Source organism: Quercus robur, chromosome 3 (assembly GCF_932294415.1).
Source record: "Quercus robur chromosome 3, dhQueRobu3.1, whole genome shotgun sequence".
Taxonomy (NCBI): domain Eukaryota; kingdom Viridiplantae; phylum Streptophyta; class Magnoliopsida; order Fagales; family Fagaceae; genus Quercus; species Quercus robur.
The window spans coordinates 64651241-64676842 of NC_065536.1; the positions used below are offsets into that span (position 1 = coordinate 64651241).

A 25602-nucleotide genomic window follows, 5' to 3' on the forward strand; every position below is an offset into this window, starting at 1 on the left:
TAGCATCTCTTAAACACATAAGAACAGAAGCATTAATGCCCTTGCAGGTGAGTGGTTTAATAGCAACTTGAACCATACCAATATGCAAATAATAGAATTTTTTAGCAGCAAGGAAGTCATTAATATTCTTTTTAGTGAATAAGCAACATTTTTCATGAACTTTCGAAATAGAGAAAATTTGTTCAACAGTTCTAGCTTTATAAGCAGAATGAAAAGTACTTTCAACAAAACTAGTTTTATAAATGGTTTTAGTATCAACTTTAGGAATAGTCCATTTACGAAAATCAGGAATCATCTCATTATCATCAATAGTGTGATCTTCTTCATTTACAATATCGGGAGGACAACTAGTCCTGGAGCTGATAGAGGAGTTGGATCTCCACAACTTATCCATACTATCCTAGGTTTAACACTCAGTTATCATGTTTTTCTCACAACCGTTGCATTTCGTAACACATACCCCAATCAACCTCATACCTCTCATGCCCTACACGCCCTCTCTTGGCTCAAACGGGCCTTACAGCTAGGTCCTAGGAATTCACTTTACAACTAGGGTGGCGCCAACGACGGTAAGAAGGGAACACAACAACGGAATATCAAGCGTTCGGGTAGACACGGACAAGAAACAAAGAACACAACCACACTACAACCGGCCAGAAAAGAGTGGCTCTGATACCATAAAGGGGGAAGGGGACGCACAGATGAAGAGAAGGAGAAGGAAGCTATTTACTTTCACTCTTATGTAGAATGTAGAAAAGAGTGGAAGCTATTTATATATATATATATATATATATATTAATTACTTATGTAGAATGTTGAAACAGCCTATTCATCTTTATATTCATCTTCGTCATAGTTGAAGGGTAGTGGCACAGACTTGAAAGCTCGGTACTTGCCAATGTTATTCAAATGTTCATTCTCCAATCTGAGCAATTATGCATAAAAATTTAGGTTAATCACAAAAATTAAAGAAGTTTTTTTACCAAAATGACTTATTAAAATCTTTGTTACCTGAAGAAATTCCATATGCCACGACGAATGATCTCTAGGCTAGCTACAATGGCTATTAAGGAATTTTTATGTAAGAAAGACACTTGGAAACCCAATACAGTCTGCATCCATGCAAACCTTAGCAACGCATTCAACACCTGCATGGTCATGAAGTTAAAATTAGTAGTGTTACTGTGTTAGATGTTGATAAAAGCTAAGAAGCCTGCACATGGAATCATGGACACTGACATAGACACAAGACAGATGGGGTTGAGATAGTTAATGATTAACATGTATCTTTGAGCACATTTTATGTTTATTTTAAGTTTTAAAAACAAATAACATCTATCAAAAGCCATGTAGATGCTACAGTTATTTTTTCTCTTACCATTGCTCCAAAATATACACTTTTGTGAGGGACTAATAGCTTGTCTCTCAACCAGCGGTTCTTAGATCGACGTTGAAGAAGCCCCCAATCTATAACAAGGTCCCAGTATGTAGAAACAATTGCTGCAATGGCTGAGAAAATCCAGGCTAATGTTTTCCAACCCATTCCCTTGTTAAGACCATAAGCAGTCCTCAAGATAACAGCCACAATAGTCAGAAAATATTTGATACCATTATATCCTTGCATAGGATCTCTCTCTTCATACAAGCGCCTGAGGCACTGAAAAAACAAATGAAAAAAAATTAAGTATGTCCATCAATCAATTATCATTCAATTTGTGCTAGCAGATGAAGAAGAGCACGTGGGAAAACAAAAGGAAATTAAGTACTCCCACAAAAAGCTTTCATAATAAAAATTTTCACAACTTTCTTAGATGTTAAGTTATAATTAGTGTTACAGCACTTTTACATTACTTCACCAATGAAACCACTTTTACATACACCAATTCCAATATGATACCATTATAGTTGTGAATTTTTTTTGTCCCTAAACTTATAAGAAGAAAAAATTTTAAGGTTCGTACCTGAAGGAGTCGAGACCAGTATGGAATTACAGCAACAATGAAATAGAAAGTTTTGTATACATCGCTTCTTCCGCAGGTGTGATGTCTGTGCTTGAAGTCTCCCCAACCATAATAGCAAATGTAGAACTCAAAACTTCTCAAGGCTTGCACCTGCAACAGAAGTAAGAATAAAATGATCAATATCATGGACTTCTGGATAGACAAGAGATGAGTAAAGCTATTAAATTTTTTACTAAAAATGGTTTCCAAACTGATGAACAATGAATGTGATAGGTGCTAAATTAATAACATTGTATAAGAATTTCTTTATTATTATTATTTTTTTCAAAAGTTAACACATTAGTTTATGAGGATTATTATTTTCTTTTTATTCTTAGGTAATCGATAAACAACATGCAACAATTTACCAACCTGGCTAGTGAGCTGATCAGCCAAGAAGAAATCTGGGAGTGTCACCTGCAGTAGAAAGAAATTCACAATGTTCATACTTCATACAAACCACCCCAGTTCAACTTACTAATCTTATGCATTACTTTTTCTTGACCCATATATTAATATACCTTGTACAAAGGAGCAAGAATACAGTGAAAGAGACACGTAAGGAAGAAGAAACGACTTGAACGATACATGATATTAAATGGGCAAAATAATATGATGAGTACAAGCTGCAGAAAAAGAGAGGAATCACAGGATTAGGTTCTGCCTATATATTCAGAGGTTAAATGAGGAAATCACCAATTAATTTTGATAATTCTTACAAAAACCAAGTTCAGAGGCAGAAGTTCGGTGTATGTTCCATAATCTTTTGTATTTGGATCCATCTTCATGTCAAGGTTTAAGAGCACACTGGCTAGTGCTAACACTGTAAGACCAAAACTGAGGAGGACAATTTCTCGATACCCCAACTCAGTTCCTTGCTTGAATCCAAATATGAAGGAATAATTGACCCAGTATCGCCTCCAGAAGAATATATTGGTAGCATACATAATCATGTGTAGAACTATTAAGCCAAACAAGCTGCAAGGAGTTCAACATGTGAAACAAAATAGTTATAGATCCCTATTGTTGGAAATGGAAGTCATGTTCATTTGAATCTATTTTTATTCAGCTAAAACGACTTAATACTAGAATGTCTTGTTTGTTTTGTTAAGTTAGAATAATGATTAAATTCATCACTTTCTCTTTGTTTAAGCTTTTGGACAAATGATCTTTTATCATGGTATTAGAGTAGAAAATCCTAGAAATTCAATTTAGGAAGTAATATACCTGTAAAGGGGAAACATGTTTTCCATGTACTTTGTTGCCTCTGGCTTATCCGTGATATTGCGTGCGCGAATGATTAAAATAAGGGCTAAAATCAGAGCTACTATGCAGCCAGCAAAAAAACCTAAAGTTTTTACAAAGACCAAATACAAGGGAAAGAAATTGATATCAAAATTGGTCCCAATTCACTATTAAGAAGTTTAATTCATCCTAATAAAAGATCTTACCAGTGGTAAATGTTGTCCTATGTCTTTCCCTCATTGCCTTGGGTCTTAAGATTTTCATGCCTTTGGTGCGACTAGAATTAGAGAAATGTTTGATGAATGTAGCTTCAACCCTTTCCATAAGTTTGGTAATCTGAAATGGCAAATGGAATATCAGATTAGAAGGAAATTAATTGACAGTAGCAACCCTTTTGTAAGCAAAGCCTAAAGTTCAAATAGTTTTGATAATGAATGGTCTGGTCTCCCCTTTATTTCTTGCATTTTGCTAATGAATAGAGAAATTTTACCTCATCAGAGCTGCCAAGGGAGGAGTTATCCACCATTTTCATGTAAGATTTTGATGCATTCCTTAAAGTGATCTGCAATGTTAAGCCCAAAACGTAAGAACCGAAATCAATGTCCAAACCCTGGGAATAAGAGTAGTGTCTATTTGCTAGTAGTTTTTTTTTAGTATCTAAACATATTTGTTTATGTAAAATTTTTTCTAAATACAACTATACTTGAACCAACTTTTCAACAATAAGCAACCATTAAAGAAAGTGAGGAAATTCTAAGGTCACTCAAGGTCTATGGAGAGTCATCAGGTCAACAACTCAACAAACAGAAAACATCACTTTTCTTCAACCGCAACACAGATAGGAGAATTCAAGAAGCAATTAAACGTAGATTTGGCGCCCAGGTTATCAAACAACATGAAACCTACCTAGGCCTCCCATCCTTGGTGGGTAGATCTAAAAGGAATACATTTGCTGAGCTCAAGGCAAGGGTGGCAAGCAAATTGGCGGGTTGGATAGAGAAATTGATATCCACAGCCGGGAAGGAAGTTTTAATCAAAGCGGTAGCCCAAACTGTGCCAACCTACACAATGAGCTGCTTTAAGCTCCCCAAGGCCCTATGTGATGAACTAACTAGCATGGTAAGTCAATTTTGGTGGGGTCAAAAGAAAGAAGAGAGGAAAATGTCTTGGTTGAGTTGGGAAAAGATGTGCCTTCCGAAGGAGCAAGGTAGCATGGGGTTTAGGGACCTAAAAACTTTCAATCTAGCACTCCTAGCAAAACAAGGATGGAGATTGCAAAATCATTCCAACTCTTTGTTCTATCGAGTCTTCAAGGCCAAATACTTCCCTCATAGTAATTTTTTGGATGCTGTCACGGGGTCCCGCCCTTCCTATGTGTGGCAGCTCATTTTGGTGGCCCAAGGAATTGTGAGGAAAGGCTTAAGGTGGAGAGTTGGTAATGGGGAAAGAATTCATATATGGCAGGACAATTGGCTACCCTCTCCAACAACATACAAAGTATCCACCCCAGTGAACTTCCTACCAAGTGATGCAAAGGTGAGTGTGCTCATTAATGCTGAAAAGGGGGAATGGGAAGCGGGTTTGGTGCAACAGACTTTCTTAGCCCATGATGCAGAGACTATTCTAAGCATACCGCTTAGTAACCGACTCCCTCCAGACAAGGTTATTTGGGCTGCCAACAGGAATGAAAGATTCTCTATTCGAAGTGCCTACAAACTAGCAATGGTGGAAGTTTGGAAGGAAAGAAATGGAGATAGCTCAGATTGCTCAACAATGAAACAGGTATGGAAAAGGGTCTGGGGATTGGAGACTCCAAATAAAATCCGGAACTTCACTTGGAAAGCCTGCCGTAATATACTAGCCACTAAAGAAAACTTAATGAAGAGGCACATCACTACAGATGACAAATGTGAAGAATGTGGAAAGGAGTTTGAATCCATCTGCCACTTGTTTTGGTTTTGCGATAAAGCAAAGGAAGTTTGGGCAAACACTAAACTAGTTTTCCCTTTCCAAATAGGCCGGACATGGAGTTTTGTGGATGTGGTTTGGCAGATTGTTAGATGTGATTCGGTCTCACCCAGTCTATTGGAAAAGGTTGCTGCAATTTGCTGGGGCATCCGGAAAAATAGGTGTGAGGTGCGGCATGGAGGACATCATCGTTCAAGTAGTGATATTGCCCGCAGCTCTCTTGTCTTACTTGAGGAATTTCAAGCGGCAAATGAACTGTCTGCTTCCCCCATTGCTAAAGATAACATTAAGTGGTCCCCCCCAGCTTTAGGCCGATACAAATTAGACGTTGATGGTGCAGTATTCTCCCAATTCAAAGCAACAGGTATGGGTATGGTCATTCGGGATGATGCGGGGCAGGTTGTTGCAGCCATAAGCAAGAAGATTTCTATCCCGTTGGGCCCGTTAGAAGCTGAAGCGAAAGCTATGGAAGCTGTTATTCAATTTGCAATTGATATTGGGGTCAGAGAAGTTACTTTTGAGACTGATTCCCTTCTCCTATACAATGCCCTTCAAGGTAACACTGTAGTTGCCTCTTCCTTCGAGAATGTAGTCTCTGGTATACTCCTTCAGATTCAGAACTTTAGATCAACAGATTTCTCTCATATCAAAAGGCTTGGCAACATGCCTGCCCATGTACTGGCTCAGCATGCTAAACATGTTGAAGATTTTGTGACTTGGCTGGAGGAAACTCCTAGCCTTATTGAGCACATGCGTGCACAAGATGTAATCAACCTGTCTTCTGTTGTTAGTTAATGAAATTTCCAGTTTTCATATATATAAAAAAAAAAAAAAAAAAAAAAAAAAAGGTTCTCAGTCTCATCCAAATACACGCTATATACAATTTTTTTTTTTTTTGGAGGGGAAATACCTTATCATATTTCTTCATGATCTTTGAAAATGCCAGAATATTCAAGAAGCTGTATCATTCAAAGCAAAATGATTTACTGCATTCATTTGAAAGAAAGACAAGCAAATCAATCCAACTAAATTTAATAATAAACTACCATATAGTACCTGTAGTTCTTTAGAAGCCTAAGCTTCTGGTAAAATTCAACAAAAGCTTGCTTAAGTTGATCTTCAACTTTCCTCAAATTTTCCCCGGTAAAATTCAGCTCAATCTGCATAGGGTAATTGAGGAAGCCCTTAATGGTTGAACAAGGAGTCTCTAGAGTGTTGTTCATTTTCACATGACTAAGTATTTCAAGAGAAGCTGGTCTAGTTCCCTTCATGTTCTTTAGCCTCTGTTCTTGAACCATTTGGTTGACAATTTCATTATCTTTGTCATCACTTGATTCATCTGATGATGGTCCATGGCTACTCGAACCCTCTTCAATCACATCCATGGACATGGGAACTCTTCCCGATCATGGAGCATTAGATTTAGTTATTGCAGAGTTCTACTAATTGATATCATTTTGCAAACACTTGGATATTCTTGGCCTTATTATGAATATGAAACTAGTGGTCATAACAAGCCACTATTTTAGTAAAATAAGTTCACACTACAAACACGTTGCATATCTAACCAAAAACACTGTCCCAAAGTGATATTACAGTTGCTACAACTTTTATTACATAAACCATATAAATTGATTTACTAATATACTTTTTTTTACAATTCGATAATTATAATAATGAGAAAGGGAGATTCGAACCCGTTTTCCTCCTAAAGAAAAGTGCCAAGAAGCTACAAGACTCATGGTGATACATCATTTTTTTAATACAAAGTAAATAAATAAAAGTAATTTAGAAATTTATTTTGTGTTATTGATATGGGCACTAATGACGTCCATTATTAGTTTAATTTGTAAGCTTTTTACAGTAAAATTAATAATAATTTTAGTATTTTTAAAAAAGTGTAACACTAGCAGTTAACAACAGTACGAAAAGGCTTCCAAAAAAAAATTAATAAATAAAAAGGTTCAAAAAACTTACTGCTTGCTCTGGCTCCTTTTGGTGTAGAAGCAGCAACATCAGAAGCAAGACGAGTCATCTCCACAGACCTATCAAACCACCCTTGAGGATTCTCCACTTTGATCCTAAAAGCAATCATAGCATCCATTTGTTTGTTCAACATAGCTGCTTCCTTCATCACCTCCTCCACTTTAGCCTCGTAAAACTTGTTCACTTTATTGAATTCGTCGTCAAGTCTCCTAAAGTAAACCAATTCATACTCGCCACCTTCATCGGAGGACATGCGAAACGTAGTTTGATAACTTTGTGAGCCACCATGGTTCACAGAATTGACATGAATGGCTTGGCTTTCAATGTCATCAGAAGCTGATGATGGGCTTGTGGGGTGGTTGTATCTTTGTGTTAAGCCACTAAAAGCTCTATAAAGTGTGAGCTTTCGTTTGAGGTCAGCTGGGGTTGCTGGTGGCTTGGTTCTTTGCTTGAAGCGTTGGATTTCTTTCAAAAGGGATTTAAGTTGATTGTAATCCATGTATGCTTCTTGCCATTCAGGCACCATTTGTGCTGTGAATTCCTTCCCAAATTTCATGGTTTTTGTGCCTTTTATTGCAGCACAAAATGAAGAAATATATAGTGAGCTAGTTGCTATCATCGTTGATAGTAGCTGGGTATTAAGTCAAGAATGAATATTTTATTAAATAAATGTTTAGAATAGATAAACTAATGTGAGGGTTTTGTAAAAATAGATATAAAATAATAAAAAAAGTATGTTTTTTCTTGTAAAATAGACAGAAATTATGCATCTACTGATGTGGATGCTCTAAGACTACTTAAAAGTGTGTATGGCATTCTATGTGACATAAAAATAATTTTTTATTTTAATCGTTAGTAACCACTTTAAAATTTTTTTTCTATCATTTAATGGTAAAGACTACTTTTATACAGTATCGAAAAGTTATAGACTAAATTGACACATTTAAAATATTATGAACCAAATTGAGACATAGCATACACCTTAGGAACTAAACCCATAATTTACCCTTTTTTTTTCCAGCAATTGAATCCCCAAGGGTTTTCTTTTCTTCTTCTTTTTTTTTTTTTTTTTTTTTTGGCAACAATTGAATCCCCAAGGGTTAGTGGTACTATTGAGCATGAATAATAGATATAAGTTATTAGTCTGAATTTGTTCTTTCGCTTCCCTCTGCCCAAACCCAATAAACAATAACAAAATTATATATGAGGCCAATCATGTGCAGTCGTATAGATTTGTTTGGTTGGAGATTTCTAATGTCGTGATATGAAAACTGTAATTTAGAAGGTACTGCAAGAACACACGATTAAAATATTTTTTGGACCTACAATTTTCAGTATATAAACATTGAAAACTATTATTTGAAATAACCAACAATCTAGCTCATAAGTTCTTAGAAATGACAAAATGTGTATATTTGTTGAAGGGTAAGACTAAACTATTATTTGAAATAACCAACAATCTGGCCCATAAGTTTGTAGAAATGACAAAATGTGTATATTTGTTGAAGGGTAAGACTTAGGTACAGTATTTAGATACTGTTTTTTAAATTCCTCTTTTAAGATTTCACCATATAAATTTTTATACATAAGATAAAAATATATTTTTTAATTAAGTAATTATATGGCTGAACTTTAAAAAATGAACCTAAAAAATACTCCCTCTGTCTCACTTTGTTTATCCTCTATTCCATTTTGAGATGTCCCAAAATATTGTACTATTTCTAAAAATAAAAATCATTAATTTACTAATGTTCCAGTCATATCCCTATTAATTTATTAATTCAATTTTTTGATAAATTTATTTAAGTGTAGTTTTGGAAACTAATATATTTTTAAAAGGTAGACAAGATAATAAATGATGTTCCCTTAAAAAGTTTGACTTTTCAAATATGACAAACAAAATGGGACGGAGGAAGTAATATTTAAATTCAATCATTTGTGAAAATTATAAATAATTCAATTTTATTATCTAAAAAAAATACTTATTATATACATTTGATAATTATAAAATACGATATGCATTTATTCCGTGGGATTTGATGTGGGGTCCTTGTTTATTTGGTTATTTATCGTTCATCGAGATCTGTGCTTTTAAAACAACTTCGTACGTTTGACAGTTTCTGTTTGTGTGATAGTTTTCGTTTTTTAAATAAGTATATTAATTTTTTTTTTTTTTTACTTTTGTTAATGAGAATAATATTTTTATATACTTTTATAATAAAAAAAAATCTAATTTGGTACAAATATCTAAAAAAATAAACACAATTATATAAAATTTATGTGTATATGTCAATAAAGTATTAAAAAATATAATTTATTTTTCAAAAATTAGATATTACGTAACGACTCATAATTAAATATTTATTATGTGTCCTTATAACAATTTAATTTTTTTATAAAAAGAAAATTAAGTGCCCGTCTGTTTGCATTTTTAAAAGGTAAAAAGCGCTTTTTAAAAGAAAAAAAATAATATGACCGTTTGGTTAGATTTTAAAAGCAGTTTTAGCTAAATGCTGCATTTTAAAATTGTGAAGAAAGAACACTTTGGCAGTAGGCAGCTCTTCAGAGCTTTTGCAAAAACTAATGCGCGTTTACCGTTTGAGGCAGTGTTAAATTACCAAATTGTCTACTGTGCTGCTACAAAGGTCCTCTTCGTGCTGCTCTGCTACAGAACAAGCCTCCCCGTGCTACTACAAAGGTCCACTCCGTGCTGCTGCAAGGGTCCTCTCCATGCTGCTCTGCAACAGAACTCACCTTAATTGATTTTTAATTAAATTAGAGAAAATGAGAAGCAGAAAGAAGATGAGATGCAGAGAAAGAAGATGAGGATGGGAGAATATAAAGGTGGAAGAAGATAAGGGTGAAAGGAAACGTGTGGTTGAGAAAAAAAAAAAAAAAAAAAAAAAAAAGTAAAAGGAAAAGGTATAGTGGGATACGTGTCCGAGCAAGGAAAATTAGAACACAACAAATTATAACAAAAGTTTCGAAACAATTGAGGTATCAAATCTTTTATTAGGTTAGGGTTGACCACAACTAAAAATAAATATTGTGAAAATATTGTCACATTTTATTATATTTCTAGATTTTTAAATTAGTGCTATTTTCTTTAGAAAAAAATTGTATTATTAACACAATATTTTCATAACAATCTCATAATAAATTTTACATGATAAGTTGTTATTAGTTCTCATTTAGACATACTAGTGATATTATTATTTTTTTATCTACCATTAACAACTTATCATATAGACTTTATTGTGAAATTTTTGTAAAAACATTGTGTCCATAACTTGCATTGAGAGAGATAATTAAAACAAAAAAATTCTCTTATATATATATATATTGTCATTTTTGGTAATTTACGACTCAAATAGCTCTCTACTTTTATAAGGACTAGCCGAACACACAACTTTTTCAAAAAACACTTTTTAACAATTTTTACAAAATACTCTGCTTTTTCAAAAAGCCCAGTTTCATACCGCACTTTTTGAAAACTCCACTTTTTCAAAAAGTCTAGTTTCAAAAAGTTGAACCAAACTCACCTAAGTATGTTAGGTGTGGTTTGGATACGGGTGATTTCGCATTTGCGGTTTTTGCTTCTTCTTTTTTTAGCGCCTCTTGCACTGTTCATGTCCCATGAATAATGGATTTAGGCTTATGAACAGTAACCTGCACTGTTCATGTAATTGGATTATACTGTGCAAGAGATATTATGCACTGTTCATGAAACCCACAACCACTTTATTTAGAAAAAAATTATTAAAAATAAGTCTCACAGTACTATTTACATATTTAAAAATTATTTTGTCAATGTTTTCAATTTTCAGTAAAATAAATTGTATTAATTAGGAAATGGCAAAAGTTGACAACTTTTTTGTAGAAATAAATGCAGATGTGATTGTGTATTTGCTTTCAATTCTGTTGTCTATAAACCTTATATCGGTCTCATTTGGTATAAATCTGGATAGGTGTTTGTTCGAAATATTGACACATGTACATTTATACAAAACTTACTGTAATTTAATTTATAGTAGGCCGAACCCTACCAGTCAGGAGAAAAGTAGTGCCTACTTTTGATGTGAGGCAGTGTTGTCCTTTTGCAATAAGATAGTTAGCGTGCAAGGGAGATAGCTAGTTCCTACTATTGCAGTGGGACAAGTGTTTTCCTTTTCCAAGTTAGATAGTTGCGTGTAGGGGAGGGTGTTTTCTTTTTGGGTCACTGTTATGGAGAAACTGATGGGTTCGTGGGAGAAGATGTCTCTTTCGGAGTCTGAAGGGAACAAGTTTGCTATTAGGGATGATCGAGAGGTGGAAGAACATTTTTTGGCAGCAAAATTTCTCACCAGAAGAGTGCTCAACATGGAGGCAATTGCTAAGACATTCACATTATTGTGGAAAACCAGGAAAGGGTTCGAAATAAGAGACATGGGAGACCACAGAGTTATGTTTGCATTTCCAGAAGCCTCGGATATTGACAGGGTATTGATGGGAGAGCCTTGGACTTTTGATAGGCACTTGGTGGTGCTAGAAAGAATGAAGAGAAGTGATGCCATTGAAGAGGCGAAATTTAATCAGACAAGCTTTTGGGTGCAAGTCCACAATTTACCAGTTCGACGCTCGTCACTAGATGTTGCAATGGAGATTGTATCAGTGATGGGGAGAGTTGATGGGAGAATGTCGTCAGAAGGGGGGAGTAGCAATTTCAATTTCTTCAGAATTAGAGTCAGTGTAGACATCACTAAACCCCTATGCCGTGGGCAGAGGATTGCTTTGGCCAGTGGAAAGGAGGGGTGGGTGAGTTTCAAGTATGAGAGACTACCCAATATTTGCTATTGGTGTGGTAGACTAACGCATAGTGATAGAGAATGCCAATTGTGGGTCAAAAGCAGAGGCACTCTAAAGGTGGAAAACCAGCAGTTTGGAGGATGGCTGCGTGCAGTCACACCAAACATGTCTCGGCGAACGGTGATTCGGGTGGCGGGGCTGGATGAAGAGAATAATGGAGATGAAGATGGCCAACGGAATGATAGTGAAGGGGAGGAAGGAGATATCAGACCAGGGAAGAGGAAAGAGAATACGGCGGAAGATGCCATGGCTACTCGACACGGAGGAGTTGACAGTGACGTGTCCGAAAACATTAATGAAGGAGCTGCTGTTACGGAAATCCCACTAATTCCGGATTCCATTAAAGAGGGTCATCTAAGCGTGGATATAATTCCTAACAGTCTAGCTCCATTAAACTCGGACATAAATAATCAACGGGTAGCATTCTCGGCACAGTTACAGGATATTGATAATGAAATCTCAAAATTTGATAACGTACAAGTCAGAGAGGAGGAAGTTCAAAAAAAAGTCAGAGAGAAGGAATATACGGATAGTACATCTAATGGGCTTGGGGGCCTACAAAGTGAGTCTATGGGTATGGACCTGAAGCCATGGGCTATCAGTCAATTCATAATGTAGTTAAAGGAGAAGGCTTAACTCAAAAAAGAAGTTGGGTCCGTAGGGAGCAAAATAGAGGTGAGCCCAGTGGCAAAACATCCTCAGTTTTGAAAAAAAGAAATTCTAGGGAGCCTGAAGCAGAAGACGGGATAACAGAAGGGAGTAGAAAAAAGATGACAAAAGAGATTCTTGTAACATCGGCGGAGGCTGGTTACCAGCTCCGCCGGGACCAATGAAGCTCATAGCATGGAACTGCCGGGAGCTTGGGAACCGCCGTGCAGTTCGAAAGCTTGTAGATATCGTACAAGCACAAGGTCTCATGATCGTTTTTCTGTCGGAAACATGGTCAGGTCGTGAACGAATGAAATGGGTTCGAAGTCAGTTGAAATTCGATGGGTGCTTTACTGTTCCTAGTACAGGGTGGGGAGGTGGATTAGCTCTTTTGTGGAAAAATGAGGATATGGTATGGGTGGACAGCTTTTCAAACTATCATATTGATGCTATTGTGCATGGAGGTTCGGAGAACGCGTGGCGGTTGACAGGATTTTATGGAGAACTAGAGACAAGTAGACGTAATGAGGGTTGGAACATGCTAGGGATGCTGAGCACAAAGTCGAAGCTGCCATGGTGCTGGTTCGGTGACTTTAACGAGTTATTGGAGGTGGCGGATAAGAAGGGAGGTGCCCCACGTTCCCATAATCTAATGCAGGCATTTCGGGAGGTATTGGATGATTGTGGATTTATTGATTTGGGTTTCTCAAGACCAGACTTTACTTGGCGTGGGAAAAGAAGAGGAGAGTTAGTGTGGGAGAGATTAGATAGAAGAGTGGCCAACTTTGACTGGCTGAATAGGTTTCCCACGGGTAGAGTTCATCATCTACATTGTTTTACATCAGATCATAGACCCTTGCTACTTGCTCTTGATCCAAATGGGGAGAGTCATAAGTGGAAGAGGAAACCATTTAGGTTTGAGGCTATGTGACTTATGGATCCTGGTTGTGGGGAAACGGTGTCTAGAGCATGGGCTCACTAAACTGAAGGCACTCCTATGTATCAAGTAACACAGAAGTTAAGGAAATGCAAAAAGATGTTAAAGAAGTGGAGTATGGCCCATTTTGGTAATGTAAAACAACAAATAAAACAAACTAAGGAAAAGCTTTGGCAAGCAGAGGTGGCTTCGGTAAGGGATGCGAAGGATGAAGAGGTCGTGAGGTTGAAGGCTGAGTTGAATACATTATGTGAGAAAGAAGAGCAAATGTGGCTTCAAAGATCAAGGTTACAATGGATTCAAAGTGGAGATAGAAATACCCAATTCTTTCATGGGACAGCAACTCAAAGGAAGCGAAAAAATTTCATTAAGGGGCTTAGGGATAGTGAGGGGAGATGGCAGGCAGAGGAGGCCATTTACACAAAAATACTTGTGGACTTCTATGCGGATTTGTTCACAACATCCAATCCTCACAACCTTGATAGCATGATGGAAGGAGTGCAGGAAGTGGTCACAAAGGAGATGAATGCAAAGCTTACAGCCATGTACACAGTAGAAGAGGTGGAGTTGGCAATTAAGGAGATAGCACCTCTTAAAGCACTGGGCCCAGACGGATTGCCACCACTTTTTTATCAGACTTATTGGACCGATGTGGGTATGGATATTTCTCAAGCTGTACTTTCTTGTCTAAATTCAGGTTCTCTTTTAAAGTCCATCAATCATACTTTTATTACTTTAATCCCAAAAGTAAAAAACTCGGAAAAAGTATCTGAATTTAGACCAATAAGTCTATGCAATGTAATCTATAAAATTGTCAGTAAGGTTATAGCTAATAGGCTTAAACCTTTTCTAAATAATATTATCTCAGAAACACAAAGTGCCTTCACTGCGAGTAGATTGATCACTGACAATATTTTGATTGCATTTGAATCCTTGCATCACATGAAGACTAGCTATGCAGGAAACTCTAGGTATATGGCTTTAAAATTAGATATGAGTAAGGCGTATGACAGGGTGGAGTGGTTTTTTCTGGAAAAAATTCTCTTGAAGTTGGGTTTCCAAAATTCTTGAGTTTCTTTGATTATGGAGTGCATCACTACGGTGACATATTCTATAATGGTTAATGGGGAGCCACAAGGTATGATTACCCCAACTAGGGGACTTAGACAGGGGGATCCACTGTCTCCTTATCTTTTTCTTTTTTGTGCAGAGGGCCTGGATGCTATCCTTCGAAGGGTAGCTAATGATGGGGAAATCAATGGTTTCTCACTTTGTAGAAGGGGGCCGAAGATTACTCACCTCTTTTTTGCAGATGATTGCCTTTTGTTTTGCAGGGCAACCTTGGCAGAATGCGAGAAATTAAAAAATATATTGAACATTTATGAGGCTGCCTCCGGTCAAATGGTGAATAAGGACAAGACTACTCTATTCTTTAGCAAAAACACAAATAAGGCTACCCAAGAAGCAATCAAAGTCTCCCTTGGTCTCCCGGCTATCCAACATTATGAGAAGTACTTGGGATTACCCTCCTTTGTTGGTAGGAACACGAAGGCTTGCTTTACTCACATCAAGGAAAGGATTTGGTCCAAGATGCAAGGATGGAAAGAGAAGTTGCTATCTCAAGCGGGCAAAGAAGTCATGATAAAAGCAGTGATCCAATCAATACCGGCCTACTCTATGAATGTTTTTAAGTTGCCGGTAAGTCTATGTAAGGATATTGAGGCAATGATCCAGAAATTTTGGTGGGGAAGTGGTGAAGGAAAAAAGATTCATTGGGTAAAATGGAGTACACTTTGGAATTGGGAGGTGCTACAGAACTCATTCTACCCGTGGGAAGCTGAAGCAATAAGGACCATTTATGTTAGCGAAAGGTGCAACACTGACTGCCTTATGTGGCCCAAAACAGCAGATGGATGTTACTCAGTTAAGTTCACATATCAAATGCTTGCAACAGAGGCGATCAATGAAGCGCCATCATCGTCGAATGGGGAGAAGTCGAAGGTGTGGAGGAGTATTTGGAAGATCAAAGCACCTCCAAGAGTTAGACACTTCATGTGGAGAGCAACAAGGGACTCTCTACCTTCAAAACAAAATCTAGCTCGACAGAAAATCGCTTTGGACGAAACGTGTTCACTGTGCGAGGAGCAGCAATAATCGATCATGCACGTGTTATGGCTGTGCGACCAAGCCAAGGCTGTATGGATGTCCGTCCCTAGCTTCTCCAGGTTGTACCAGACTGGGTATCGGACTTTTTTTGATCTACTTGAGGCGGTGCTTGTTTACGAATCAGCTTTCACAGTTGCTCTGTTTTCAACCATAGCCTAGAGTTTATGGCAGCGGCGGAATAAGATTCGGGTACGACAACAATCATGGCCTTTACATGAAATTAGCAAAAAAGCGAAGGAATTAGTGATAGAGTTCTTCGACATTCACAAACAACCCCCTAGGCCAGCGGTGCAACATCCCCAGGTGCGATGGATAAAGCCTCCACAGGATGTTTACAAAGCCAATTTCGATGCAGCTCTCTTTGATAGCAGTAACATGGCAGGTATTGCAGTGGTGATTAGAGACTATAATGGAAGCGTTATTGGTGCTCTAAGTCAGAAAATAGCTTTGCCTCAATCAATAGAACATGCAGAGGCACTTGCGGCATCTCGGGCTGTGGCTTTTGCGAAGGAACTATGTTTATTCGAAGTAATATTTGAAGGTGACTGTTTACGGATAATAAAAGCTATTAACACAAAGGAGCCTTGTCATACTCTGTTTGGTCATATCATTGAGGAAATATGGAGTTTGAGTTCCTCTTTAAGGATGTGTAGCTTCCAACATGTAAGAAGAGAGGGCAACAATTTGGCACACGCCTTAGCTAGACGAGCAGTTGTATTTGCAGATACTGATGTATGGGTGGAAGAACTACCCTTGGATTTGGATGATGTATTCAATCTTGATTTAGTTTAATAAAATTCACTTACTGGATTCTAAAAAAAAAAAAAAAAATTTATAGTAAGTACTTTTTTTATATAGAGAAATGTTAATAAATACCATAAGAAATGTTTATAAAAAACATTTTATGAGAAAATAATTAAATAATTAATTTTTTTGACAATTTTTTATATTTACTATAAAAATAATGTTAAAATTTTTATTCTATGTTTTATTAACAATTACCCGTCCCAACATTGTTTGTAATAGATTATTGTTCCGTAATTAAGAGCATCAACGGGTGTAAAGATGTGTATAATACAAAAGTGTCCAAATTTACACGATTTTTCTTTAAAATTATCCACATAAGTGGGTGTAATGATGTGTATATTTATACATTTATTACAGTAACCGTGTATATTTACACAGTTACGGTAACTGTGTATAACAATATTTTATTATTTTTTCTCTTTCTCCATCCTTATTCTCTCTTTCACCATTCACCAACCCAGAAAAAGAAACACAGAACAAACACAGCATCCCAACGGACACAACAATCCAGCAAAAGAAGAATAAAAGAAGAGGAGCACCACCCAACCACCAACCTAACACCACCACTACATTACATTTTCAACAGTTGATAATCCACCACAAAATTGACCTAAAATCAACTGAAAATCAAACCAAACCATCATAAAATCCAACTTAAAATCAAGCCAAACCCACCGTATCTGCCACCGTTGCTGCCGTCAGATCTGCCACCGCTGTTGCCGCCGCCGATCTGCCTTGCTGCTGCCCGGATCTGCTTGCTTCCGCCGCTGGATTTTCTGCCATGTGTGAGTTTTGGGTTTGATATATGAGAGAGGAAGAGAGGAAGAGAGTACCAGACCTTTTGGTTTGAGACATGAAAGAGGAAGAGAGTTGAGGGAGTCCTAGAGGCAGAGAAGAAACACGGTTGAGACTTGAGATGAGGATAAGATGAATTAGATATTAAAAAGATAGATATTAATAAAATAATTAAAAATATATTATTTAAATGAAAAAGATCATAAAATAAATAAATTAATGTGAGTAATTTGAAAAAATAACAGTGTAAAAATAAATAAATAAATAAACACTTGTAATAAAATAAACAGAAAAATTTGGCCGGACTAAGAGGTGTTATGAGCATGTTTTTATCTTTTAAAAAATTGAATAAAGTTTGGTACTTTATTTTTATTTATTACGATTTATTTACGTGTGTTCTTAGGCATACGTTACTTTTTATGAAAAATAAATAAGTAATTTACTGTTTTAAGTTGTGTTTGTTTCGACAGAAATTGATTTCCAAAAAAAAAAAAAAAATTCCTCATTTGAAAATGTTAATTTGGGACGACTCAAATTGTTGGTCAATCAGAAACTTTTTTTTTTTTTTTTACCTTAAAATAAAAGCAGTTCTAGCGGAAAATGTTTTACACTTTTATTACTTTTATTTGCAATCCTTTCATATTTCATCTTACTCAAAACTCATCAACCGAACCTCCACCCCCACTATTAGTCACCCAACCATCATCCACTGGCACCACTAATGTCCCAAGTCACTTACCATTGCCGCCAATCACAATTATTTTGATCTAAAAATCTCATTTTTATTATATATGTGAAATAGTAGTAGAAAATATATTTTTCATAACATTTTCAAGAATGCAAATAAATACTTGAAAATATTTTACGAAATATTTTCAAGAACGCTACCAAATACTTTAAAATATTTTCTTTTTCAAAAAATATTGTCACTTGAAAATATTTTATGGTTGGAAATTTTTTTCCGTAAAACCAAACACAACCTTAATTTAATCTCTTGAAATTTGATGACTTTTCAGGCTTGTATCCACTAAATTTTTTACTAAAAATGGTTTCCAAACTGATGAACAATGAATGTGATTGGTGCTAAATTAATAACATTGTATATCAATTTCTTTATTATTATTATTATTATTTTCAAAATTTAACACATCAGTTTATAAGGATTATTATTTTCTCTTTATTCTTAGGTAATTGATAAACAACATGCAACAATTTACCAACCTGGCTAGTGAGCTGATCAGCCAAGAAGAAATCTGGGAGCGTCACCTGCAGTAGAAAGAAATTCACAATGTTCATACTTCATACAAACCACCCCAGTTCAACTTACTAATCTTATGCATTACTTTTTCTTGACCAATATATACCTTGTACAAAGGAGCAAGAATACAGTGAAAGAGACATGTAAGGAAGAAGAAACGACTTGAACGATACATGATGTTAAATGGGCAAAATAATATGATGAGTACAAGCTGCAGAAAAAGAGAGGAATCACAAGATTAGGTTCTGCCTATATATTCAGAGGTTAAATGAGGAAATCATCAATTAAGTTTGATAATTCTTACAAAAACCAAGTTCAGAGGTAGAAGTTCGGTGTATGTTCCATAATCTTTTGTATTTGGATCCATCTCCATGTCAAGGTTTAAGAGCACACTGGCTAGTGCTAACACTGCGAGACCAAAACTGAGGAGGAGAATTTCTCGATACCCCAACTCGGTTCCTTGCTTGAATCCAAATATGAAGGAATAATTGACCCGGTATCGCCTCCAGAAGAATATATTGGTAGCATACATAATCATGTGTAGAACTATAAAGCCAAACAAGCTGCAAGGAGTTCAACATGTGAAACAAAAGAGTTATAGATCCCTATTGTTGGAAATGGAAGTCATGTTCATTTGAATCTATTTTTATTCAGCTAAAACGACTTAATACTAGAATGTCTTGTTTGTTTTGTTAAGTTAGAATAATGATTAAATTCATCACTTTCTATTTGTTTAAGCTTTTGGACAAATGATCTATTATCATGGTATTAGAGTAGAAAATCCTAGAAATTCAATTTAGGAAGAAATATACCTGTAAAGGGGAAACATGTTTTCCATGTACTTTTTTGCCTCTAGCTTATCCACGATTTTGCGTGCACGAATGATTAAAATAAGGGCTAAAATCAGAGCTACTGTGCAGCCAGCAAAAAAACCTGAAGTTTTTACAAAGACCAAATTCAAGGGAAAGAAATTGATATCAGAATTGGTCCCAATTCACTATTAAGAAGTTTAATTCGTCCTAATAAAAGATCTTACCAGTGTTAAATGTTGTCCTATGTCTTTCCCTCATTGCTTTGGGTCTTAAGATTTTCATGCCTTTGGTGTGATTAGAATTAGAGAAATGTTTGATGAATGTAGCTTCAACCCTTTCCATAAGTTTGGTAATCTGAAATGGCAAATGGAATGTCAGATTAGAAGGAAAGTAATTGACATTAGCAACCCTTTTGTAAGCAAAGCCTAAAGGTTAAATAGTTATGACAATGAATGATCTGGTCTCCCCTTTCTTTCTTGCATTTTGCTAATGAATAGAGAAATTTTACCTCATCAGAGCTGCCAAGGGAGGAGTTATCCACCATCTTCATGTAAGATTTTGATGCATTCCTTAAAGTGATCTGCAAGGTTAAGCCCAAAACGTAAGAACCAAAATCAATGTCCAAACCCTAAGAATAAGAGTAGTGTCTGTTTGCTAGCAGTTTTTTTTTTTTTTTTTTAGTATCTAAACATATTTGTTTATGTACAATTTTTTCTAAATACAACTATACTTGAACCAACTTTTCAACAATAAGCAACCATTAAAGAAAGTGAGGAAATTCTGAGGTTACTAAAGGTCTATGGAGAGTCGTCAGGTTAGCAACTCAACAAACAGAAAACATCACTTTTCTTCAGCCACAACACAGATAGGAGAATTCAAGAAGCAAGTAAACGTAGATTTGGTGCCCAGGTTATCATACAACATGAAACCTACCTAGGCCTCCCATCCTTGGTGGGTAGATCTAAAAGGAATACATTTGCTGAGCTCAAGGCGAGGGTGGCGAGCAAATTGGTGGGTTGGGAAGAGAAATTGTTATCCACAGCCGGGAAGGAAGTCTTAATCAAAGCAGTAGCCCAAGCTGTGCCAACCTACACAATGAGCTGCTTTAAGCTCCCCAAGGCCCTATGTGATGAACTAACTAGCATGGTAAGTCAATTTTGGTGGGGTCAAAAGAAAGAGGAGAGGAAAATGTCTTGGTTGAGTTAGGAAAAGATGTGCCTCCCGAAGGAGCAAGGTGGCATGGGATTTAGGGACTTAAAAACTTTCAATATAGCACTCCTAGCAAAACAAGGATGGAGATTGCATAATCATTCCAACTCTTTGTTCTATCGAGTCTTCAAGGCCAAATACTTCCCTCATAGTAATTTTGTGGATGCTGTCACGGGGTCCCGCCCTTCCTATGTGCGGCAGAGCATTTTGGCGGCCCAAGGAATTGTGAGGAAAGGCTTAATGTGGAGAGTTGGTAATGGGAATAGAATTCATATATGGCAGGACAGCTGGCTACCCTCTCCAACAACATACAAAGTATCCTCCCCAGTGAACTTCCTACCAAGTGATGCAATGGTGAGTGTGCTCATTAATGCTGAAAAGGGGGAATGGGAAGCGGGTTTGGTGCAACAAACTTTCTTAGCCCATGATGCAGAGACTATTCCAAACTTCCTCCCAACAGGAATGGAAGATTCTCTGTTCGGAGTGCCTACAAACTAGCAATGGAGGAAGTTTGGAAGGAAAGAAATGGAGATAGCTCAGATTGCTCAACAATGAAACAGGTATGGAAAAGGGTCTGGGGATTGGAGACTCCAAATAAAATCCGGAACTTCACTTGGAAAGCCTGCCATAATATACTAGCCACTAAAGAAAACTTAATGAAGAGGCACATCACTACAGATGACAAATGTGAAGAATGTGGAAAGGAGTTTGAATCCATCTGCCACTTGTTTTGGTTTTGCGATAAAGCAAAGGAAGTTTGGGCAAACACTAAACTAGTTTTCCCTTTCCAAATAGGCCGGACATGGAGTTTTGTGGATGTGGTTTGGCAGATTGTTAGATGTGATTCGGTCTCACCCAGTCTATTGGAAAAGGTTGCTGCAATTTGCTGGGGCATCTGGAAAAATAGGTGTGAGTTGCGGCATGGAGGACATCATCGTTCAAGTAGTGATATTGCCCGCAGCTCTCTTGTCTTACTTGAGGAATTTCAAGCGGCAAATGAACTGTCTGCTTCCCCCATTGCTAAAGATAACATAAAGTGGTCCCCCCCAGCTTTAGGCCGATACAAATTAAACGTTGATGGTGCAGTATTCTCCCAATTCAAAGCAACAGGTATGGGTATGGTCATTCGGGATGATGCGGGGCAGGTTGTTGCAGCCATAAGCAAGAAGATTTCTATCCCGTTGGGCCCGTTAGAAGCTGAAGCGAAAGCTATGGAAGCTGCTATTCAACTTGTAATTGATATTGGGGTCAGAGAAGTTACTTTTGAGACTGATTCCCTTCTCCTATACAATGCCCTTCAAGGTAACACTGTAGCTGCCTCTTCCATCAAGAATGTAGTCTCTGGTATACTCCTTCAGATTCAGAACTTTAGATCAGCAGACTTCTCTCATATCAAAAGGCTTGGCAACATGCCTGCCCATGTACTTGCTCAGCATGCTAAACATGTTGAAGATTTTGTAACTTGGTTGGAGGAAACTCCTAGCCTTATTGAGCACATGTGTGCACAAGATGTAATCAACCTATCTTCTGTTGTTAGTTAATGAAATTTCCAGTTTTCATAAATAAATAAAAAAAACAAGGTTCTCATCCAAATGCACGCTATATACAATTTTTTTTTTTTTTTTTTTTTTTTTTTTTTGGGAGGGGAAATACCTTATCATATTTCTTCATGATCTTTGAAAATGCCAGAATATTCAAGAAGCTGTATCATTCAAAGCAAAATGATTTACTGCATTCATTTGAAAGAAAGACAAGCAAATCAATCCAACCAAATTTATTAATAAACTACCATATAGTACCTGTAGTTCTTTAGAAGCCTAAGCTTCTGGTAAAATTCAACAAAAGCTCGCTTAAGTTGATCTTCAACTTTCCTCAAATTTTCCCTGGTAAAATTCAGCTCAGTCTGCACAGGGTAATTGAGGAAGCCCTTAATGGTTGAACGAGGAGTCTCTAGAGTGTTGTTCATTTTCACATGACTAAGTATTTCAAGAGGAGCTGGTCTAGCTCCCTTCATGTTCTTTAGCCTCTGTTCTTGAACCATTTGGTTGACAATTTTATTATCCTTGTCATCACTTGATTCATCTGATGATGGTCCATGGCTGCTCGGACCCTCTTCAATCACATCCATGGACATGGGAACTCTTCCTGATCATGGAGTATTAGATTTAGTTATCGCAGAGTTCTACTAATTGATATCATTTTGCAAACACTTTGATATTCTTGGCCTTATTATGAAGATGAAACTAGTGAAGCATGGTCATAACAAGCCACTATTTTAGTAAAATAAGTTCACACTACAAACACGTTGCATATCTAACCAAAAACACTGTCCCAAAGTGATATTACGGTTGCTGCAACTTTTATTACATAAACCGTATATATTGATTTACTAATATTCTTTTTTTTACAATTCGATAATTATAATAATGAGAAAGGGAGATTCGAACCCATTTTCCTCTTAAAGAAAAGTGTCAAGAAGCTACAAGGCTCTTGGTGATATATCATTTTTTAAAACAAAATAAATAAATAAAAGTAATTTAGAAATTTATTTTGTGCTATTGATATGGGCACCAATGAAATCCATTATTAGTTTAATTTATAAGCTTTTTACAGTAAAATTAATAATAATTTTAGTATTTTTCAACGAGTGTAACACTAGCAGTTAACAACAGTACGAAAAGGCTTCCAAAAAAAATTAATAAATAAAAAGCTTCAAAAACTTACTGCTTGCTCTGGCTCCTTTTGGTGTAGAAGCAGCCAATGCAGCTGCTGAAGCAGCAACATCAGAAGCAAGATGAGTCATCTCCACAGACCCATCAAACCACCCTTGAGGATTCTCCACTTTGATCCTAAAAGCAATCATAGCATCCATTTGTTTGTTCAACATAGCTGCTTCCTTCATCACCTCCTCCACTTTAGCCTTGTAAAACTTGTTCACTTTATTGAATTCATCGTCAAGTCTCCTAAAGTAAACCAATTCATACTCGCCACCTTTATCGGAGGACATGCGAAACGTAGTTTGATAACTTTGTGAGCCACCATGGTTCACAGAATTGACAAGAATGGCTTGACTTTCAATGTCATCAGAAGCTGATGATGGGCTTGTGGGGTGGTTGTATCTTTGTGTTAAGCCACTAAAAGCTCTATAAAGTGTGAGCTTTCGTTTGAGGTCAGCTGGGGTTGCTGGTGGCTTGGTTCTTTGCTTGAAGCGTTGGATTTCTTTCAAAAGGGATTTAAGTTGATTGTAATCCATGTATGCTTCTTGCCATTCAGGCACCATTTGTGCTGTGAATTCCTTCCCAAATTTCATGGTTTTTTTGCCTTTTATTGCAGCACAAAATGAAGAAATATATAGAGAGCTAGTTGCTATGATCGTAGATGGTGACTGGGTATTGAGTCATGAATGAATATTTTATAAAATAAATGTTTAGAATAAATAAATTAATGTGAGTGTTTTATAAAAATAGATATATAAAATAAAAAAAAGTATATTCTTTTTACAAAATGAACAGAAATTATACATTTATTGATGTGGATGCTTTAAGACTGCTTGGTACTGTATATGGCATTTTATGTGACATAAAAATAATTTTTTATTTTAACCGTTACTAACCATGTTAGTATTTTTTATCTATCACTTAATGATGAGGACTACTTTTATACTGTATCGAAAAATTATAGACTAAATTGACATATTTAAAATATTAAGAACCAAATTGAGACATAACATACACCTTTGGAACTAAACCCATAATTTATCCCCTTTTTTTTTTCCAGCAATTGAATCCTCAAGGGTTAGTGGTACTATTGAACATGAATAAAAGATATAAGTTATTAGTCTGAATTTGTTCTTTCGCTTCCCTCTGCCCAAACCCAATAAACAATAACAAAATTATATATAAGGCCAATCATGTGCAGTCGTATAGATTTGTTTGGTTGGAGATTTTTAATGTCGTGATATGAAAACTGTAATTTAGAAGGTATCGTAAAAATACATGATTAAAATATTTTTTGTACTTACAGTTTTTGGTATATAAACATTGAAAACTATTATTTGAAATAACTAACAATTTGGCCCATAAGTTCTTAGGAATGATAAAATGTGTATCTATGTTAAAGGATAAGACTTATATAAGTACTGTTTCTTAGATTCATCTTTTAAAATTCTATCATGTGAAATTTTACACATGAAATAAAAATATATTTTTTAATTAAGTAGTTATATGGTCAAATTTTAAGCAGTATACTTAAAAAACAATATTTAAATTCAATACTCTGTGAAAACTAGAAATAATTCAATTTTATTATCTAAAAAAATACTTATTATATACATTTGATAATTATAAAATACGATATGCATTTATTCCGTGGGATTTGATGTGGGGTCCTTGTTTATTTGGTTGTTGTTCATCGAGATCTGTGCTTTTAATACAACTTCGTACGTTTGACTATTTCTGTTTGTGTGATAGCTTTCGTTTTTTAAATAAGTATATTAAATTTTTTTTTTTACTTTTGTTAATGAAAATAGTATTTTTATATACTTTTATAATAATAAAATCTAATGTTGTACAAATATCTAAAAAAATAAACACAATTATATGAAATTTATGCGTATATGTCAATAAAGTATTAAAAAATATAATTTATTTTTCAGAAAATAAATATTATAAAACTTATTTTTAATGAAAAAATTAAAAAAAAAAAGTAATTTGTGAGTTTTGTAAATAATGTACTGACAACTGCGGCTTAAAAAAAAAAAAAAAAAAAAAAGAAACGTGAATTATGATAGACAGACGTGCAATAACGTAGATCCAAACGAACAATAACTCATAATTAAATATTTACTAGTCGCTAACCCGTGCGATGCACGGGAAAACTATTAGAAAATAATAAAGCATGCATATATTAAAAGACAATTTAAGTTCA

The 25602-nt window shown here is 35.8% G+C and overlaps 1 protein-coding gene across 7 annotated transcripts; it reads right to left on the reverse strand.

Moving 5' to 3' along the window:
• Window positions 1–767: 767 nt before the first annotated feature.
• Window positions 768–24069, reverse strand: LOC126718895 (phosphate transporter PHO1 homolog 3-like). Of its 7 annotated transcripts, none has more exons than XM_050421273.1 (13): window positions 23401–24031; window positions 22476–22821; window positions 22330–22378; window positions 19976–20047; window positions 19692–19821; window positions 19468–19588; window positions 18960–19218; window positions 18762–18866; window positions 18619–18663; window positions 1962–2111; window positions 1379–1657; window positions 1012–1148; window positions 768–925 (listed from the first exon to the last, which is right to left on the reverse strand). In XM_050421273.1, the coding sequence occupies exons 1-13, from the start codon at window positions 23984–23986 to the stop codon at window positions 826–828; spliced, it is 2379 nt and encodes a 792-aa protein (XP_050277230.1). In that variant the 5' UTR covers window positions 23987–24031; the 3' UTR covers window positions 768–825. The 7 variants fall into 7 exon arrangements, with proteins under 7 accessions (XP_050277230.1, XP_050277231.1, XP_050277228.1 ...); XM_050421274.1 differs by lacking the exon at window positions 18619–18663 and adding an exon at window positions 2373–2417 and having other exon boundaries at window positions 23401–24028; XM_050421271.1 differs by lacking the exons at window positions 18619–18663; window positions 18762–18866; window positions 18960–19218; ... (2 more) ...; window positions 19976–20047; window positions 22330–22378 and adding exons at window positions 2373–2417; window positions 2522–2626; window positions 2720–2978; ... (2 more) ...; window positions 3736–3807; window positions 6124–6172 and having other exon boundaries at window positions 23401–24014.
• Between the last annotated feature and the right edge of the window lie 1533 nt (window positions 24070–25602).

Bases quoted from the DNA above. Each gene is read 5' to 3' on its own strand.
- LOC126718895 (XM_050421278.1), bottom strand. From the start codon at position 7,818: ATGATAGCAACTAGCTCACTATATATTTCTTCATTTTGTGCTGCAATA. The intron at 2,627-2,719 runs GTAAGAATTATC...CTTTTTCTGCAG, and splicing joins TGCCTCTGAACTTGGTTTTT to CTTGTACTCATCATATTATT. The intron at 926-1,011 runs GTAACAAAGATT...ATAATTGCTCAG, and splicing joins GGCATATGGAATTTCTTCAG to ATTGGAGAATGAACATTTGA.